This window comes from Orcinus orca, chromosome 5, assembly GCF_937001465.1.
Source record: "Orcinus orca chromosome 5, mOrcOrc1.1, whole genome shotgun sequence".
Classification (NCBI taxonomy): Eukaryota; Metazoa; Chordata; class Mammalia; order Artiodactyla; family Delphinidae; genus Orcinus; species Orcinus orca.
In genome coordinates, this window is record NC_064563.1 from 66,084,562 (window position 1) to 66,103,922 (window position 19,361).

Genomic DNA, 19,361 nt, shown 5'->3' on the forward strand with positions numbered 1-19,361 from the left:
TGCAGCTCTGTGCGGCGGAAGAGGACAGGGCACTAATGACAGTCAAGAAATCTAGATTCCATTCCGGACTCTGCCAAGTGTTTGCTGTGCGTGCTTCTGTCACGAACCTCCCTCTACCCATTCGCCAAAACGAGAGGTTGGCTTCTGAGGTCGCTGGCAGCTCAGTCTCCTCTGTGGGGATTGAGCGGGGGTGCCCCAAGCCGCCTCCCTACAACCTTGAGGACGGGGGCTTCTCTCAGGCCAGCTTCGCCTGGGATGCCGGGGCCCTAGGGCGTTCCCGCGGCCAGTTCGGGCCCGCAGAGGCGATAGCTACCCACACCCACGGGCCGCGGGCGCAGCACCCCCTGGTGGCGTTAGCCGGGAATGTGGCCGGCAACCCCAACCACTCATCCCACCCTACCTGCCTTCCGACGCCAGGACCTCACCACCTCACCACCAGCCCTCAGGGGTCAAGTCCCGAGGAGGAGGCGGCGGCGGGAGACTAGAGGGAAGCCTGGCCCCGTTTCTCAGGTCTCCGGCTTCCCCCGACCTGCTTGCATCCTCGATCGCAGTCCCCCACCTCCGGACGAAACACACGGGAGATAGTCCCCGCGACAACCCGAGGGAGAAGGAAGGAGTACGGCGATCGCCGCTACCTACCAGTGCCCCAGCTCCAAAACGACCGCGTCGGCCACTCTACCACGCTCCCGAGCATCAGCCCCGGAGCAAAACAAGCCTTTATAGCGGCATTGGCCGCCAGACTGCGCAGGCGTGCTGCACAAAGAATTCCCAAGACTGAAGGGAATTGTAGTCCCCCTTCCAGGAGCCCGAGGCTCGATTCGCGGCAAAGAACTATATTTCCCAGAAGCACCGTAGAAGCCCTGGAGGAGGTGCAAGTCGCTCCTCCCTTCCACCGCGCTGCAGGCTCTGCACCATCCTTCCCAGAGGTTCTGCGATCCTGTCTGGAATCTTCTCTGAGGCCCTGTGTTCCAGTGGGTGGCCGGGAGGGTTGACAGTAGCCCTCTGTGGGCGGGCAGCACAGTCAGTGTTTGTAGGCAGGGCGGTCACGGCGGTGCTTGGCCGTTTATGCACCGGAAAGCACTGTGAAGGTCATCATAGCCTCTATGTCCTCTCAACCAGCCAGCCCCAAATCTCATGTGTGGCCCTTCACGTTTTACTACTGCTTGCTCACGACTCTGCGCTATCACCTTTCTCCTTTTAATCCCACTGCCCATCACATAATGTTATAATGCCTGGTTTCTAGCAAATAAAGGCCAGGATCACAGTTTTTAGAGTGGCAAGAGCCTTAGAAATGGCATGCCAATTCATCCCTTTCTTTTTATAAAAGAAACTGAGGTTTCCAAAGGGACTGATCACTTTATTTCTCTTGGTGTTTCATCTGTATCTTCAACATGATCATAACATAAATAACTACTGTGTTGAGTGCCTACCTGTTCTGTATCTGGTGCTTTACACGCTTATTTTTTAAAGTCTCCATATCAACCCTATGTATAGGTATTATGATTATCCATTCCAAAGATTTAAAAAAAAAAAGTAAGGAAAGTGACTTCTACCTTTATACAACTAGCTAGTACAAAACACAAATGGAGGGAATTCCCTGGCGGTCCAGTAGTTAAGTCTCTGCACTTTCACAGCCGAGAGCGCAGGTTCAATACCTGGTCAGGGAACTGAGAACAGAGATTCCACAAGCCCCATGGCACAGCCAAAAAAAAAAAGCATACCAATGTACCATAAAGCTGAAGTAATTAATACAGTGTTCTTACACAAGGATGGATTACTATACCAATGCAATAAAGAGCCTAGAAACAGACTCATTCATACATGTAAACTTGATCTGTAACAGAGAAAACATTAGAAATCAGTAGAGGAAGAAAGAAGATTCTATGAATAGCTCTGGAACCACTGGTTATACATATTTTTTAAAACTCAGGAATTACTACTTCATACCACACAGAAAAATCAATTTCACGTAGATTAAAGGCCTAACTGTGAAAGGGAAAACTTTCAAACATTTAGAAGAAAATGTGAAATATCTATGTGAACTTAGGAGTAGAAAAGAACTTCTTAAACAAGATACAGAAACAAATTAATAAAGGAAAGTTTGATAAATTTGTACTATATTAAAATTTAAACTTCTATATAAGATGCCATTGAGTACAAAGATAAAGCACAAATTATAACTGACAAAGTTTTTAATACAGAATATACAGATAATTTCTACAACTCAATAAGAAATGGTAAATAACTTAATAGGAAAATTGGCAAATGACGTGAACAGACAGTTCACAAAAAAGAAAACTCAAGCAGCCACTCAAAGATGAAAAGACACCCAGGGAGATTAGCTCAAGATGGTGAAGTAGAAGGACGTGAGCTCACCCTTTCTTACGTAAACACCAGAATCACAACCAACTGCTGAACAGCCATAGACAAAAAAAAAGCTGGAACCTACCAAAAAAGATACTCTACATCCAAAGGCAAAGAAGAAGCCACAGCAAGGTGGTAGGAGGGGCGAAATCGCAATAAAATCAAATCCCATACGCGTCAGGTGGGTGGCCCACAAACTGAAAAACAATTATACCACAGAAGTTCTCCCACTGGAGTGAAAGTTCTGAGCCCCACGTCAGGCTTCTCAGCCTGGGGGTCTGGCGACGGGAGGAGGAGCCCCCAGAGAATTTAGCTTTGAAGGCCAGCGTGTTTTTTTTTTTTTAATAAATTTATATTTTTATTTTGTTTATTTTTGGCTGCGTCGGGTCTTCCTTGCTGCGCTCAGGTTTTCTCTAGTTGTGGCGAGCAGGGGCTACTCTTCGTTGTGGTGCGCAGGCTTCTCACTGCGGTGGCTTCTCTTGTTGCGGAACGTGGGCTCTAGGCACGCGGGCTTCAGTAGTTGCGGCTCGCGGGCTCTAGAGCTCAGGCTTAGTAGTCGTGGCGCACAGGCTTAGTTGCTCCCCGGCACGTGGGATCTTCCCGGACCAGGGCTCGAACCGGTGTTCCCTGCGTTGGCGGGCGGATTCTTAACCACTGCACTACCAGGGAAGCCCCACATGTGTGTTTAAAAATGTAGAGCCAGGTGCTTCCCTGGTGGCGCAGTGGTTGAGAGTCTGCCCGCCGATGCAGGGGACGCGGGTTCGTGCCCCGGTCTGGGAAGATCCCACATGCCACGGAGCGGCTAGGCCCGTGAGCCATGGCCGCTGAGCCTGTGCGTCCGGAGCCTGTGCTCCGCAACGGGAGAGGCCACAACAGTGAGAGGCCCGCATACAGCAAAAAAAAAAAGAAAAGAAAAAAAAAGTGTAAAGCCAGGCTTGGGCATGATCAACAACAAATCTGAGGTGTAATTACTTCTGGTGTTGGAAGGAGAATAAGATCAGAGAAGGATATACAAAGGGCTTCAACTGTTTCTGTAATATTTTCTTTCTTTAAGAAACGACTTTGGGCTTCCCTGGTGTGCAGTGGTTAAGAATCCGCCCGCCAACGCAGGGGACATGGGTTCGAGCCCTGGTCCAGGAAGATCCCACATGCCGGGGAGCAACTAAGCCTGTGTGCCACGACTACTGAGCCTGCGCTCTAGAGCCCACGAGCCACAACTACTGAGCCCACATGCCACAACTACTGAAGCCCGTGCTCCTAGAGCCCGTGCTCCGCAACAAGAGAAGCCACCGCAATGAGAAGCCCGCGCGCCATAACAAAGAGTAGCCCCCACTCGCTGCAACTAGAGAAAGCCCGCACGCAGCAACGAAGACCCAACGCAGCCAAAAATAAATAAATAAATTTTTTAAAAAAACAGATACACACTACAATATATAAAATAAACAACAAGGACCTACTATATAGCACAGGCACCTATATTCAATATCTTGTAATAACCTATAATGGAAAAGAATCTGAAAAGGAACGCATATATATATTATATATATTATATGCATATATATATAATATATATATATATATATAGCTGAATCACTTTGCTGTACACCATAAGCTAACACAACATTGTAAATCAACTATACATCAATTTGTAAAAATGACTTATAAATGTTAAAATTTTAAAAAGCTTGGCAGTGGGTACACAGGTGCTTCTAAAATCATTTGCTGTACTTTTGGGTAGCCTTTAAGGATTTCATAATAAAAAAGTTTTAGTATCATAGAAACAAACCATTTCTCCTCTCAGTGGGGATATGTTCAATTTAACAGAAAAATCTTGAGGATTTATATAGATATAGATATAGGTATAGATATATAGATATATATCTACTGAGAATTCCTTAAGCACCTCTGGCCATCTGGTGGGATAAGAAAAACCTTTTTCAGTACACCTCAAGTCACCTTTCCAAGGCATACTGGTACTTCCAACCATGCTTCAAACATTGTAGTACCCAAAAGCTGCATATCTGATACCTTCATATAAAATAAAAATCTTCAAAAATCTCCCTGAATACTTCAAAAATAGGTTTTTAAAAAATGAATGAGCACTATACAACCCTGGTTCAACATCTCAATACACTATGGTACTACCTCAGCCTGTCCAAGAATAGCCTGGGCCAAAGACTTAACTTATTTACATGGTATTAATTGCAAAGCATCCCCTCCTTGAAGTGTATTTATGTTGTGAAGTGTTTTGGGGCAGAGGCTGATATTCTCCAACCTTCAGGCAAGGGGCTAGAGAATCTATGTTGCAATGCAGAATTGTTAAATATATTTATGTTGTGTAAGGTACTCAATATATTCATTTATTCAATATTTGATAGAGATACAATGGAGCTAAAACAGACAAGTTTCCTGCCCTCGTGGGGTTTAGAGTCCTGGATAAACATTAATCCAAATTTAAACTATAATTGATATGTACAAGAAAAGAAAGGTTAGTTTTACATCTGAAGAGTAGTAGGAGTTAGCGAGGTGAAGATGGTGGAAGTGAGCAGAGGAGAGAGCTCTCCAAGCAGAGGGAACAACAAAGGCCGGGTGGTGGGAGAAGGAAGGGAAGGTCTCCAAAGGTAGATCATGTTATAGGTCTTTAGAGTAAGACCAAAAACCAACCATTGCAAGGTTTTAAAAGGTGAATGGGTTACGCGTTGAGAAATCAAATTTACATTTTGAAAACTTCCCTGAGGCTGGCAGACTGGAGAAAGAATTAAAGACAGCTAGAATGGAAGAGAAGAGTCAAGCTAGGAGTGACTGTCATCATCCAGGATGGTGGCTTGGACTAGAACTGTGGTGGAAAAGATGGAGAGAAGTAGGCGGACTCATGAGAAATTTAAGAGGTCAAATGGACAAACGTTGATGGATTAGATACTGTGGGATGAGAAAGAGAGGTGTCATGGGTAACAGCTTGGTTTCTGGTTGCAGAACTGGATGGACGGTGGTCCCATTCATTGATATAAGAAATGCTCTACTCCAGCAGCCCCCCGACACCCTCCTCTACCCAGCTTGTCAGGAGCTAACGTCAAGTGTGATCACCCCACATCTGCTGTGGCACTCCTGAATTCTTCTGCTAGTTATAAAAACAAAACTTCACTTTTGCAGATCAATTTTGCAATGAAAGTCATTTTCATGGAATAAGACTTTTTAAAAAACTAGTTAATAAATGGAATCTTTTATTTAACATCATGGTAACAATATAGTGCAACAGAATAATGCACCTCTTTAATGGTCTCAGGCAAATTAAGAAAGAAGAGAAGAGGATTTAAGATGTAAACAATGCTGAATAAAAGCCAAATAATATCATAGCATGTTATAGAGACAAAGGTTTCACAGAATTTTTAATAGAGAACTGCGTGGGAGAAGCTGAGTGTTCACAGAGTACACAGCGGTATAGGCATGTTATGATAAGTCATATCACATATTCACCTTATGAAGGAAAGAATTACACACTCCCCACCTTTGCAGTAATAACCTCCTAAGTTCATTAGCAGTAGCAGTAGTAGTTAGAATGAAATGAAGAATTGCTTTTTAAAAAATGTTTACGAGCTATTATATTTTGATGCACTATCAAATTGGCTCAACAAAATAACAGATAGGTGTTCCAAAAAACTAGCTCTGTATTATAAAGAGGGAAAGAATGACATCAATTATCTAATTTTAATAAAACAATATTATGCACTACATTAAATTAGTGTTGTGTTGATTCTGTAGTCTTGTATGTAATAATTTGTAAATTTATTTTAATTTTATAGTGGTATGAGAACTATAAAGGATATAAGGACTTTATACATGGTTTTATGAATATACATATTTAAGTAATATTATAATATAAATAATTTAGGTCAACATCAGGGGTTTAGGATAATTGTTTCCCTTAAAAGAGGTCTGAGACTTATTCAAGTTTGGGAAACACTGGGCTATGAAATTAAACCAAACTTTAGCTTGGTATACAAGACCTGTGATCTGGACCCACGTTATACCACAGCTTCATTTCCTGTCACTCTCCTACTCAAATATGAGGTCCTGATAACACTGTAATTTCCATGTTTTTACTCTAGCTGTTCCCTCCACCCAGAACAATCATCTAAATCTACTCAGCTCAAATAACAAGCATCACAATTAATAGACAGGCCTTGGAATTTTACTCCTCCCAAAATGACAATTAAGGATTACTTAAGCAAACAAAAGAATGCAGTATGTCTAACATCTCTAATGGTAAAATGTGCATGAGGGATTTTCCCACATTGTGAAGTATCGACTGGGTACCTGTCAGGTCACAGACAAGAGGCAACAGGGTCCCACTAAGCCGGAGAAGACAGAACCAACAGTCCAGCCAAGATGGAGGCTTCTCACTAAACAGGCCTAGACAAATTGGAAGAGTGGTCGCTCCCAGTCATCCCCCAAAGCTTCTCAGGTGTGTTGCTTTATAAACATGGGATTTTGATCAGAAGAAGAGATAAACAACTTTGGTCTACACTGGTGATAACCTATCTGGCATGAATATCAGTCCAGGAAAATTTAAAACTGATGCAGGCTGTGTGTATTTTTCACTCAAAATAATTCACTTATTGAATTCCATGAGGAAAAACTATATACTGTTAAAACACAAATTATATACGTTATCGATTGCAAGACCACCAAAGAGAAAAATCAACATTGCCCGTCTACTAAAATGTTACTGTCTGAGCATATTTGAGAGGTAACAATACCAGAGAATGTTTTTAAATTCTCATCTTAAAATTAGATCTAGGTGGATAACATATGGCCAGCAGCTGGTAAGCCATTGATCTAAAGGAAAAGAAAGAAAAAAAAAAGCTTCCTCCTTGAGGCAGTCTAAGTTTATATTGCTCAGGGATTCAGAAACAGCTTGAAATTGGTATCTATTTACCTTTTATTTGTTTGTGGGTTCTTACCGTTCTAATCAAAATTCAGATTTAAAATACTTATCTAAAGAAAAAGCCCTTATCTCGTTTATTTTTTAAATTTCTTTTTTTTTAATTTATTTATTATTTATTTACTTATTATTTTTGGCTGCGTTGGGTCTTCGTTGCTGTGCACGGGTTTTCTCTAGTTGCAGCGAGCGGGGGCTACTCTTTGTTGCAGTGCGCAGGCTTCTCATTGCAGTGGCTTCTCGTTGTGGAGCACCAGCTCTAGACGCGCGGGCTTCAGTAGTTGTGGCTTGTGGGCTCTAGAGCGCAGGCTCAGTAGTTGTGGCGCACAGGCTTGGTTGCTCCGCGGCATGTGGGATCTTCCTGGACCAGGGCTCGAACCCCTGTCCCCTACATTGGCAGGCAGATTCTTAACCACAGCGCCTCCAGGGAAGCCATATTTTTAAAATTTCTTGATTTATTTATGTATATGCTGCAGCATTCTATGTTCTCTCTGTAGCAAGTCTAAGACAAATTTTTCAAGTTTTCTTTCTTCTAGATTTACGCTATTTACCTAAAGCAGTGTTTCACAAAAATATCCGTGAAGTACTAGTCCTGCAAGATATTCTGAGAAAAAGGAATTTCCAAAAGTCAACTACATTTGGGAAATTATATACATGATATTCAAATCACATTAGCATTTTTTTAAAATACTCTGAGAAATCCTACAGTAATAAAACCTGTTTCTCCTTGTTTAATTCAGCATTTCTCAGACTTATTTGAACTTGAACAATGAAAAAAAAGTTTTTCAGAAAAGCATTGAACGGGCTTTCCTGGTGGCGCAGTGGTTAAGAATCCTCCTGCCAGTGCAGGGGACACGGGTTCGAGCCCTGGTCTGGGAAGATCCCACATGCTGCAGAGCAACTAAGCCCATGTACCACAACTCCTGAGCCTGCGCTCTAGAGCCCACGAGCCACAACTATTGAAGCGCATGCACCTAGAGCCCATGCTCTGCAACAAGAGAATCCACTGCAATGAGAAGCCTGCACACCGCAACAAAGAGTAGCCCCCACTCACCGCAACTAGAGAAAGCCCGCATGCAGCAACGAAGACAAAACACAGTTAAAATTTAAAATAAATAAATAAATAAATTTAAAAAAGAAAAAAAGAAAAGCATTGAACATCCTGTAGAACTAGTGTTCTGCAGAAAATGTTTTGAGAAATGCTGATCCAGAGGAATCTTTTAAAAAAGAAAAAATAAATAAACTTCCTGAAGGGGAAAGGATTCTCAAAAGATGAAGAGTGGTGCTAAGGAGAGTGGAGGGAGGGTCCTTATCAGTATGCGGCTGAGTGAAGCTGAGAGAAAACACTTTTCTGCTCATGAGAACTGGGGTTAATTCAGTCTACTCAGACGTTCTAAGTCCAGAAGATTCCATTCAGGCTGAAGCAACCTAAACAACCTTGACAGAGTGAGGATAACAATAACAACTACTCTTACTGCCACTTTTAATGTTATTGCTGCTCCAATTCATAAGCTGCTTAGGATGGGATAGGCAACGTACAAATATTATCTCAAACCACATAAAACTCCTGCATGACAGGTTTTATCCTCTCAATCTTAAAGAGGAGGAAACTGAGGCAGAGAGAGGGTGACACGACTCTAACAGAAACAGGATTTGGCCTTAGACCTTTCTTCCTGTCTCATACCAACTAGTCTGAAAAGCTTCTTCACTGAAGCAACCTCTCCCTTGGTTTTCCTAGCCACTGATGACACTCCCTGGGGCCTTCCCTCACAGAAATCATTCTAGAATAAAACAGGTTAAACAACTGATGACTTTGGCCCACTTTCCCATATGTCTGGTTTCCACCAGGAACCAAATATGTGCACATTCTAAATCTGACAAGACCCGGGATCACCTAGGCACGGCATGGTATTTCGAAATTACTTCCTAAGGCCTTTTAAGAATCGAACAAGAAAATTAATCTTAACACTCAAAGGCAAACTTAAACACCAACCAAGGCCAAGCAGGTAACGTAAATGAGGGGAGCTGCTCAGGAATAAGACAATATGGGTGACAGAAACTGTGATGATCCAGAGAGAAATATTCTCCATCCAAAGGGCTTAACCACTTCTTAGCTTTGGCAGAAAGCATTGCTGTCAAGCAGAAATGTGAGCCCAGTACTGCTTGATCTTATCTTTCAAACAAAGCCAGAAACAGTTTTTACATGAAATCTCCCTATTTTTAAAATGTTGGCAACTAACTAATTTCCTAAAAACACTAGCAGGGTCAAAAACAACATGAATTTGCAGGCTGATTGGTCATGACCTCATAAAGCAACTTCTACTGAAAAACTCTGTGATCTCCCCTCCACCCCACCCCCTCCTCCTGTATACCTGGGTCCAAATTGCTTTTGACACATGCAAAAAAATCAAAAGTTAAGACTTGCCAGTACAGAAGTCATATTTAAAACCTCAGAGTCTGAAGTTGATTATATAAAAGGAGACACCCCCCTGCAATTATGTTGAAAGATGGCAGCAGGGTTAAAATAAGTACGTGTGCCACTTGAAGGCAATAGAGTCATTTTGTGCCTTTCCTATGGTCCATTATATGCCAGAGTGACTCTAAAGTATGAGGAAGCCATTCGCACTGCTCCAGTGACCAAATATTTTTTCTTCCTCCTCTCCAAACTGATTTGTCAGATTACTTTTGGAGACCAGGTTCAGGTCTAGTTAGGGCATGGGGTGGGGTAGTCCTCCATGATATTCTGTTGTCACTGGGGGTGCTCATTAGAGAGATGGCTAACGCTACCTGACACCTGAATTATTCAAAGCTAAGGCTTGAGGTGTGGCCTATGGTCTTTTAAGGTCAACATTATCACCAAGTCCCCAGAGAAGAGCCAAGCAGAGGAAGATGGAAAGAGGTTGGCTCCATGGGGAAGGATTCCCCCTCTGCCTCATTCTCCACCTGCTGCTTCAAGGTAAGATGGGACAAGAGTAAGAGAACAGCATCCATATAACTTCTGGGAAACAGAGAAACCAGGCTAATTTTTATTTCTAGACAGTCAACGACTGGGTGTTCATTTTGGTAAAAATGGAAACTCATGACACTGACAGCTTTGTAGCTCTTTCTAGGGTCCTAAACAGTTAGTTGACGCCTCTCTTAATCTATTTCTCCACTCCCCATACATCTATGGGCCTCTTCCCTTTCCCCATGTCATTCTCTTTCCAGACATATAATCTACCCCACGGTTTCTGGGTATCGACTGACATTGAGAAGAAGAAAATTCTTTCTCAGTTCCCTTAAGCAAATGAAAAGAAAGATGCCAAGAGGAAGGAGGTAGAAGAGAAGATCTGTTGTGAAAGAGGGAAACTTTTTCAGCACAATTTTCCCAGTCTAGAGTAATTTCTTGTTCATTATTGAGAATAAGCAATGAGGGATAGGACAACATCAGAGACAGATAAGAACAGACTCGACCAGAAGATGTTACCACATACATTCTCTGTTTCTGCCCCACAAAGTATGACAAGAAAAGGTTTGGGTATAAGATGGGTATCAAGGAACTCTTTTTAAGATAGTCTCAGTGGTGATGAGTCCTGAGTTTTAGAAGAGAACAAATACAGCACAAGGCAAGGACACAATATATACCATTAAACTGAAAACTGAGTTCCTTCTTTAAGGAGTTCCTTCCTTAAGGTCCCACAGATTGCTCACTACCTACCTGATTATTTCTCTCATCATTAATTCATGACCATCTATGCCCTGTTCATATAGTGAGGAGGAGAACTGTGATTGCAAAATCTGTCACTGACATTCACCCAAATGGCTCAAGGACAAAGGTTTGTGGTGAGATTGTTAAGAACACAACAGGACACTAAAAAGTGGTGGTCAGGACTGAATTTGCATACACATTTAGACAAGTTTTGTGTAGACAGAGAGACAATGGAATTGAGGATGGAGCGCTGACTCGGCTCACCTCATCAACTTCCCCCATTTGCCTACCAGCCCAGCCCAAGCTCCCTGGTCCAGGAAGGAGGAGTTCAGACATTTCTCCCATGACCCCTGTTGTCTCTCTGTGCAGAAACACTTCCCAGACCCCAGTGCTGGCACTCCTTTCACAGTCTCTGCTCTCTACAGGAAGAGGAGACAATTTCACCATCACTTGCTCAGGATTCGACCAGCATGGGGTGGATCCCGCTGCCTTCCAAGCAGTGTTTGACAGAAAGGCCTTCCGTCCAGTCACCAACTTCAGCATCCCCACTCATGTCCACATCTCCTTCACCCTGTCTGCCATCCTGGAAGTAGTAAGTCCTGACCTAACTCTGTAATGGTCTAGCGGTGAGCAGTGGGCTCCCTGACTGGATTTTGTAAAATTAAAAGCTCATTCTATGGGGTAGGGAGGAATGACAGGGAATGCTACAATGACATCACTGCAGGCAAAAGCTCTCCCTTTTTGGGAATACGCCACAAGGAACATGATCCCAATGGACTCTCATACTGGTGCTTTCACTTGCATTGCTCATGTACTCTGGATTATATGACCTACCATTTTTAGTGGCTTATGAAAATTTTTGTAATTGCCACACCGAACAGCCTTGGAAATGAGTAAAAGGTGGGTGGTGGCACTGGACCTGACTTCATAAAATTAATGATCCTGGATGAAAATTGTTTTTCCAGGATACACATCTTTAACTGATGACATCATTCCTGTGGCTAAATGTGGTAAGATAGACTCCGTTTCCCCTTTGTTATGACACCTCTCTTTTTCCACTCCAAGGTCCAACTTCACAGATTAAAATGGATAAAGCTGAGAATACCCACAAATTAGACAAATTCATACAGAACCAGCCAATCATGAAAACATAAAACCTCCTGATTATTCTGCCACTTTAAGGAGGGCAGAGATGGGGCTCAGGGAGCAAGTGGCATAAACCAAGGTCATGGAAACCAATATTTAAGTGGCTCCAACACAGGGAACCCAAAGCCAAGCTCAAGGTCTCCCTTGAGACCACTGAGAGGGAAGTGGAAGCAAGTAAAACTTAGTGACGTCGTGACAGCTGTCACCAGAGAGAGGGTGGGAGAGTAAAGAAATGAGTAAAAAAAGGAATGTAAAGTGCAAGAGACAGAGGAAGACTAAGACCAGTTTTCACCCCCTGTTTGTCCCACACCACGGTTTCCTCTAGATCTGGTACAATCCATTCCTTAGGTGGAACCCAGTGGAATGTGGGGGCATCAGGAAGCTGAGCGTGGCAACTGAGAACCTGTGGCTTGCAGATATCTTTATCGAGGAGTTGTGAGTATCGGGGCTGAAAAAAGCCAGAAGGAGACCATATCTCCAGGGAAGAGCATGAGTAACCAATAGGGGCCACACAAAGACTCACCTTAGAAAGGAGCAGTGCCTGAAACCCCCAAAACATGGCAATAGGTGGAAGGGGGAGGTCAGATGAGTGGGGCTGGAGCACAGGAATGGGTGACCTGAGAGAGGAAGAAGGCCAAGTCTGATGGGGAACCCACAGCACTCACCTCCCTGTCCTTCTCACACACAGCCTGGATATGGATCAGACCCCTCCAGGTCTCATGGCTTATGTCAACAGTGATGATCACATCAAATACAGTAAACCAACGCAGGTGACCAGCATCTGCAACCTGGACATCTACTTCCCCTTTGATGAACAGAACTGCACCCTCACCTCCAGCTCTTTCATCTACACAGGTGAGTGAGGCTCACATGTTGAGAGCTAGAGAAAGGGTTTGGGAAGAAGAGGATAGGAAGCTGGGAACAGTGAGGGAATCTCACCGAAAGGGGTGTGAAAGCTAAGTGGTAAGGAATCCAACAGTCTGGGCAAAGGGGTTGGGAGTGCTGGGGGAAGCTGAGTTGCCTGGATCTCCTTTGTAGTGCAGAACATGGTGTTGGGCATGGAGGAGGACGTGCAGGAGATTTTGAAAACATCACAGAACGTCGTTTGGAGCAAGGGGGAACGGGTACTTCAGGCTATCCACCAAAGAATGATGAAGATGCCTGTGGGCACCAATGAGTATGACCAAATCATCTTCTATGTGAGCTCAGGGGCCCTGGATGAGATCTTCTCCTTAGATACATAGCTTATGTCCTCCACCAGGATGTAAGCTCTCCCATGAGAAAATAAGCTCCCCAGGGACAGAAATTGTTATCACTTTTTTCACTGATAAATCTCCAGTACCTAAAACAGTACCTGGCACTCAGTAAATATTGATTGAATGGATCCTCCCCGAGGAAGAGACAAAGCTCCCATGGCAGTGATTTATAGTGAGCATGACCCTCCGCCCCCTGCCAGGGCTATCAGAACTTTTTGGAGGGCAGGAATTTTTATATTTATTTTTTAAAAGAGGTGGTGGAAAAGTTATGCAACACTGTCTTAGGGATATTATGATTCCAAATCCTGGTGACTCCCAAATGTCTGCTCTGTCTTGTTTTCCCTCCCCCTGGTTTTAAATGTCCACCAGCAAAGTCACTAGAGATTAGACCTTGATGAGGAAAGCAAGCAGAAATACAATGCACGCAATACCTGAGAATCTGGTCCCTCAATTCTGCTAAGAGCACATTGGTAGTAATAAAAATTTAGGTGGAGAAAGTTGAACTTTGGGCCAAGAAGGAATGAGATACATTTCAACGGTAAGCAGCATGGTAGAATCAAGCCATGGAAAGGCAGTGTAGTGATTCCGATGGCTTTGCTGGAGAGGCAGGAATGAGAAAGGGACTTGAGGTGATGTTTCCTTACTAGAAAGTAAGGAGCAAATCTCAACTCTTGCTTCTAACTGGCTTGGCAGCCTCCCAGGCTTCTCCTCAGTTGCCTCCCTCTCCCCTCCCTACCAGGTGGCCATCAGGCGCAGGCCCAGCCTCTACGTCATAAGCCTCCTGGTGCCCAGGAGCTTTCTGATAGCCATGGACGCCCTCAGCTTCTACCTGCCGGCAGAAAGTGAGAACCGCGCCCCATTCAAGATGACACTCCTACTGGGCTACAACATCTTCCTGCTCATGACGTTGAATGACTTACTCCCTGCCAGTGGCACCCCACCCCCCCATCAGTATGGTCCCTCCCACTTTCCGGGGAAGCAAAGGCAGCAGGGGACATGGTGGGAGGCAGGTAGCAGGAGAACCGCTGCCTCTCCACTTAAGGAGGGAATGGATTCTGAGGAAAGATTGGATTTGGGGAAAAAAATCTTTTTTAGTGAGGAATCTGCCCAGATTTATTTATAGTTTGCTTTGCCTTCAGGTGTCTACTTTGCTCTGTGTCTGTCACTGATGGTGGTCCACCTGCTGGAGACCATCTTCATCACCTACCTGCTGCATCTGGCCACCACCCAGCCCCCACCCAGGCCTCGCTGGCTCCGTTCCCTGCTTCTACACTGCACCAGCCCAAAGAAATGCTGCCCCGCTGCACCCCAGAAGGGAACACGGGCCTGGGCCTCAGCCCTGCCCACCTGCCTGGTGAGGGAAATCAGCACGGCCCACGCGTCCTCTCATCACCTCCACTTCTCTGCTCCCGCCTCCTTCCTGTCCCCACAACCCCCCAGCTGACCTTGGCAGCCCGCAGCTGAGTCTCTGTCTCTCCGTAGGTGTGAAGGAGCCCGTGGAGTTGGTGGGGAAGGCGCCAGGTCCCAGAGAGGCAGAGCTAAATGGGTGCCCTGGGTCAGCGAGGGCCCAGCAGGAGGACGAGGCTCAGAAGCAGCACTCGGTCAGCCTGTGGATGCAGTTCAGCCACATGATGGACACCCTGCTCTTCAGCCTCTACCTGCTCTTCCTGGCCCCCTCCATCGTCACGGTCATCATCCTCTGGAACACCTAGGCAGATGCCCACCTGCAAGCTCCAGGCAAGAGCTTCTCTTGCCTCCAGGAACCAGCCGGGCTCTCGTTCCTGTCCAAATCCCACCTTACAGCCCTGGCAACCACCTTGTTTTCAACCCAGCCCTTCTGTTCAGTTTCAGACCAGACCTGAATGGTCTCCTAAGCTCTCCTGAGTCAGGTCCTTGCTCCTGCACGCCATCAGCTCCCCTCAGCCCTCCCACGAATCCTGCCTGCCTGGTTCCTCAGGATTCAGGTTCTTGGAATACTTCCTTGATCGAATCTCCTCCAATAAACCCCTTTGCAGAAAGCACTGGCTCTTCTCTGCAGTATATTATAGTTTCAAAACCCTTGAGGTTGAGAGTCTTCTTGCAGAAACTTCTCATTACCAAAGTAAGAAGGATTTTCTTGTTTGTTTGTTTGTTTGTTTTTTAAGTCTATTAGGCAACATGTGAAAGTGGGGAGAGGGGAGAGAAGAGGCCAAAATCTATTACAAGGAATTATAATGAAATAGGGATTAACCTCCTAAATCCAGTTATCCCGGATTTAAGCTTCAGAAATTAATAATGTGCCAGAACCAGGCATCTCTTGTTTAAAGAGTGAAGCCTTTTGTCACAGCCTGACATATGACTCATTCATCATTAAACACTTAGAGTGTTAACATAATCCCGAATTCTGCTGTCTGTGTTGCAATTAGAGTTGATCCGTCCCTAATCATGCTAAGAAAAGAACACTAGGTCAAGGAGAGCACGTTTGAAAATGGCATCTGCTTTACTTGGGAGTAACACAAATGCCTCCATATGAACTGGAAAATCCCCCTTCCTGGCACTTGCCTTATCATTTTGAAAGTCTTTGTCTCTTGGCCCATTATTTCCAATAGCTTCTTGGGGGAAGTGGAGACCCCACTGTATCACTGTACACCAGAGCTGTGGCATGATTTGCTGGACACCAGGTTCAGAAAAGCACAGATTCGAGAGCAACTTAATTACAACTTGAACATAATCTTTCATTTTTAGCAACCATTTATTTTCCTTTCTTTAGTTTATTCTACTACTGTCTATCTGAAGCCTAAATTTCCCAGGTTATAACAGGCTAGGAGTAAAAAGAAAGTCACAGTATTGTTCACTAAAGTATATTTCCTTGGTTCCTCCTCTCCACTGCTCTTCCTCAAACTCCTTTGGCTTCCTCTGGTCACTGGTGGCAAGGTCACCAAAGGGCGGCAAGGCTGCCAATGTCCACTAGAAGTGCTGCTGCTGGTGGTGTGGGCCTGGGGTCCCATCCCAATGTTCGCGGCAGGAGCTTCTGCCCTCTCGGAGCCCAGGCCGCTGGAAGGCTGAACCCACAGTGCAGATGTTCCCACTGGATGCTGAGTCACCAGGACCAGCTGGAAGTTGCTCTTTCCTTGCAGTCCCCTTCTGCTGGGACTCAGGCAGAAGTCCATGGGAATCTGGGCATACTGAGGCAGAAATACACTGCTATACTCTGAATGGCTCCTTTCGCTCAGGCTCCTGGTCTTCCAATTAAACTTGTGCCCCTTAATTCTCCTTTTTTTCTGCTTTTTTTAATTTCAGGAAGGTCTTTGGCTCTTCGGTTTCTAGAACCTTGTCAAACACTCCCTTCACCATCACCAGCCCTCCAGGCATGTCAAAGATCTAGCTAAGCTTAAATCAGGAGCCCTGACATTCACCTAAATAAATGAGCATGTCTGTTATTATTTTGGATATCTGTTATTATTTTGGCAGTTCCTCAACTCACAGCTTTCTACAAAGTGGGCCTTTAGAAAGGACACAGTATAGGTATACTAATAACCAACATTTATTTAGTTATTAGTATGTGACAGGCACTTTTCTAAGTGCTTTATATGAATAAGCACACTTAATCCTTATGGTAACCCTATGAAGCAGGAACTACAGATCCACACCTACCTTGGAGCCAAATGTGGAATTTTTCAGATTTTAAAAAGGTAACAATCATGCATGTACTATATGTTACTAACACCCCAAGTCAGCTATGGAGTAGCACCCTCTAATCAAACACAATTAATATTTCTGCAGTGAAATCTATGAATATTCACACTCGGTAGCAAAAATGAAACTACAGACAGACTCACAACTGTTCATGTCAGGCTTTGCCACCAAATAATTTATGAAAAATAATTTGGTTTTCAAAGCCCTTTAGGTTATAAAACTGTGGTTTTGTATTATCATCCCCATTTTATATATTCAAATAAATGAAATAAATGAGAAAATGAAGCACAGAGAAGTGCTGTGATGGCCACTGAGCTGTCTCCCAAGTTTCCACAGCTAGTCAGGTGACAGAGCTGCAGTTTGAACCGAGGAAGCTGGCTCAAGACACGGGACTCAGCCTCTGCCACACGACCCTCCAGACGGAGGATGAAACCAGACAGGTTCTCCAGGAGTCCCGTGTTGGGACATCAATCCACTTCAAGTCTTTTTTTTTTTTTTAAATATTTATTTATTTATTTGGCTGCACCGGGTTGTGGCATGCGGGATCTTCATTGCGGCATGCAGGATCTTAGTTGAGGCATGCAGGATCTTTAGTTGCGGCATGTGGACTCTTCAGTTGCGGCATGTGGGATCTAGTTCTCTGACCAGGGATTGAACCCGGGCCCCCTGCATTGGGAGCATGGAGTCGGCCACTGAACCACCAGGGAAGCCCCCACTTCAAGTCTTCATCGGCTAACACTATAGGAGAATTAAAACAGGAAGCGCAAGTCTCTGATCAGGGTCCCTAAGACAAACTTTCTTTTCAATTTCCTTTTACTCCCTCCCTCAGTTTTTTCTACTCCTCACCCCTCCTGCCCACCCTCATCATAAGTCATAACACCCAAGTCCACTACCTGTACTTTCTCCACTGCTTTCTGGAGTATATATTTCCCCAAATCTGATCTGGGCAATCCTTCTTTCCTTTGTATTCTCTATGGATTTAGCTTTTTGCTGCTGATATCTATTGCCAGATACTTTAGGATGTTCCACTCCTATGCCCTATCCTGAGACACTCATCTCACCTGGAGACTCATCCTTGACTTTGCTGAGTAGCTCACTTACCCAGATTTCAAGAGGTTCTAAAATTATGTGAGGTCCATTTGCATCATTTTGTTCGTTCTTTCCACCGATCATCACGGTACATATTTCTCTACTTATTTTCTTCGCATTTTTTCCATTACATAGCTTTATGTTTTATTTGAATAGTAAATATGCACTTTATCTTTTTGGACATATGGATTAAGATACTAAATCTCCTTTCAGTAAAAGAAGGCATGATATAATTATAGTGATTTTATTTTTCCACAATCAAAATCTGAACATGTGATCTTAACACACACTGGGTAATCATACAGAACCTTTGAAATCAGAGAGCTCCCAGAAAAGTAACAAATGTGGTAGCTGTCTTTCTATTCCATCTATAACAGAATCATACGATAAGCACACTTTGTGCTAATGACCTTCCTCTTGTTAGGTGGCAAAGCTTTGTAAGGGCTTTGCAAGGTAATTTATGACCTCCTTAGGAAAATCTGCTGACAGGCAACTGGTCCAGCCTGGGCCATCTTGCATGTGATGGGCTGTTTCTGCCAACAGCTCCTCACCGCCCACTCATCTGCGCTGCTACCCTTTGGTTCTTGCACACATTTTTGTTCACTTTCTTTTTCTCTAAACCATTATAAGCAGTACTTCTCCACATTCTCTACATATTTTTTTGGTTCCCTATTAACACAGCATTAAAGTGTATTATCTCATTATTGTCTTTGCCTCTCTCTCCTCTTCCTGAAGACCGATTCTAGGATATGAAGTCACGGAATTCATTTCAAGCCTATCCTTTTCCTCCTCTCCAGTTTATGATTCTCCCTTTGATAAACTCTCTTATTTAATCATCGATTGGCACTGGTCCTTCTATATAGCAGGGAAAAAACTAGCATAGTAGAGAGACTTTGGGATCTGGCAGCCCTAATTTGATTCCATTACTTGTACAAGTGGCTTAACCTTACAAGTTTAAATGTCTTCATTTATGAAATGGAGCCAATAACACAGATTAAATTGTTTTTTATTTATTTATTTATTTACTTACTTTTGGCTGCGTTGGGTCTTCGTTGCTGCACGCAGGCTTTCTCTAGTTGCGGCAAGTGGGGGCTACTCTCTGTTGCGGTGCGCAGGCTTCTCATTGCAGTGGCTTCTCTTGTTTCGGAGCACGGACTCTGGGCATGCGGGCTTCAGTAGTTGTGTCACAAGGGCTCAGTATTTG

The 19,361-nt window shown here is 44.1% G+C and overlaps 2 protein-coding genes across 6 annotated transcripts in view; one reads left to right on the forward strand and one right to left on the reverse strand.

Moving 5' to 3' along the window:
* ABCC5 (ATP binding cassette subfamily C member 5) overlaps positions 1–788 on the reverse strand; it is an 88,590-nt gene extending 87,802 nt beyond the window's left edge. For 2 of the 5 annotated variants that reach the window (XM_004278411.4, XM_033403152.2), the window contains exon 1: positions 640–786. The gene's annotated coding sequence lies outside the window, so the exon portion shown is untranslated. Of the gene's footprint in view, positions 1–639 lie in introns of all 5 variants that reach the window. The other 3 variants (XM_033403154.2, XM_033403153.2, XM_033403145.2) reach the window with 2 other exon arrangements.
* A 9,404-nt stretch (positions 789–10,192) lies between these two features.
* LOC101269648 (5-hydroxytryptamine receptor 3C-like) lies at positions 10,193–16,187 on the forward strand. Its single transcript, XM_012536228.3, is given in 10 exon segments — positions 10,193–10,259; positions 11,417–11,583; positions 11,957–12,001; positions 12,463–12,572; positions 12,826–12,992; positions 13,176–13,336; positions 14,133–14,349; positions 14,533–14,703; positions 14,706–14,747; positions 14,876–16,187. Coding segments are annotated over 10 exon segments (1,377 nt in total). The 3' UTR covers positions 15,106–16,187.
* Positions 16,188–19,361: the final 3,174 nt, after the last annotated feature.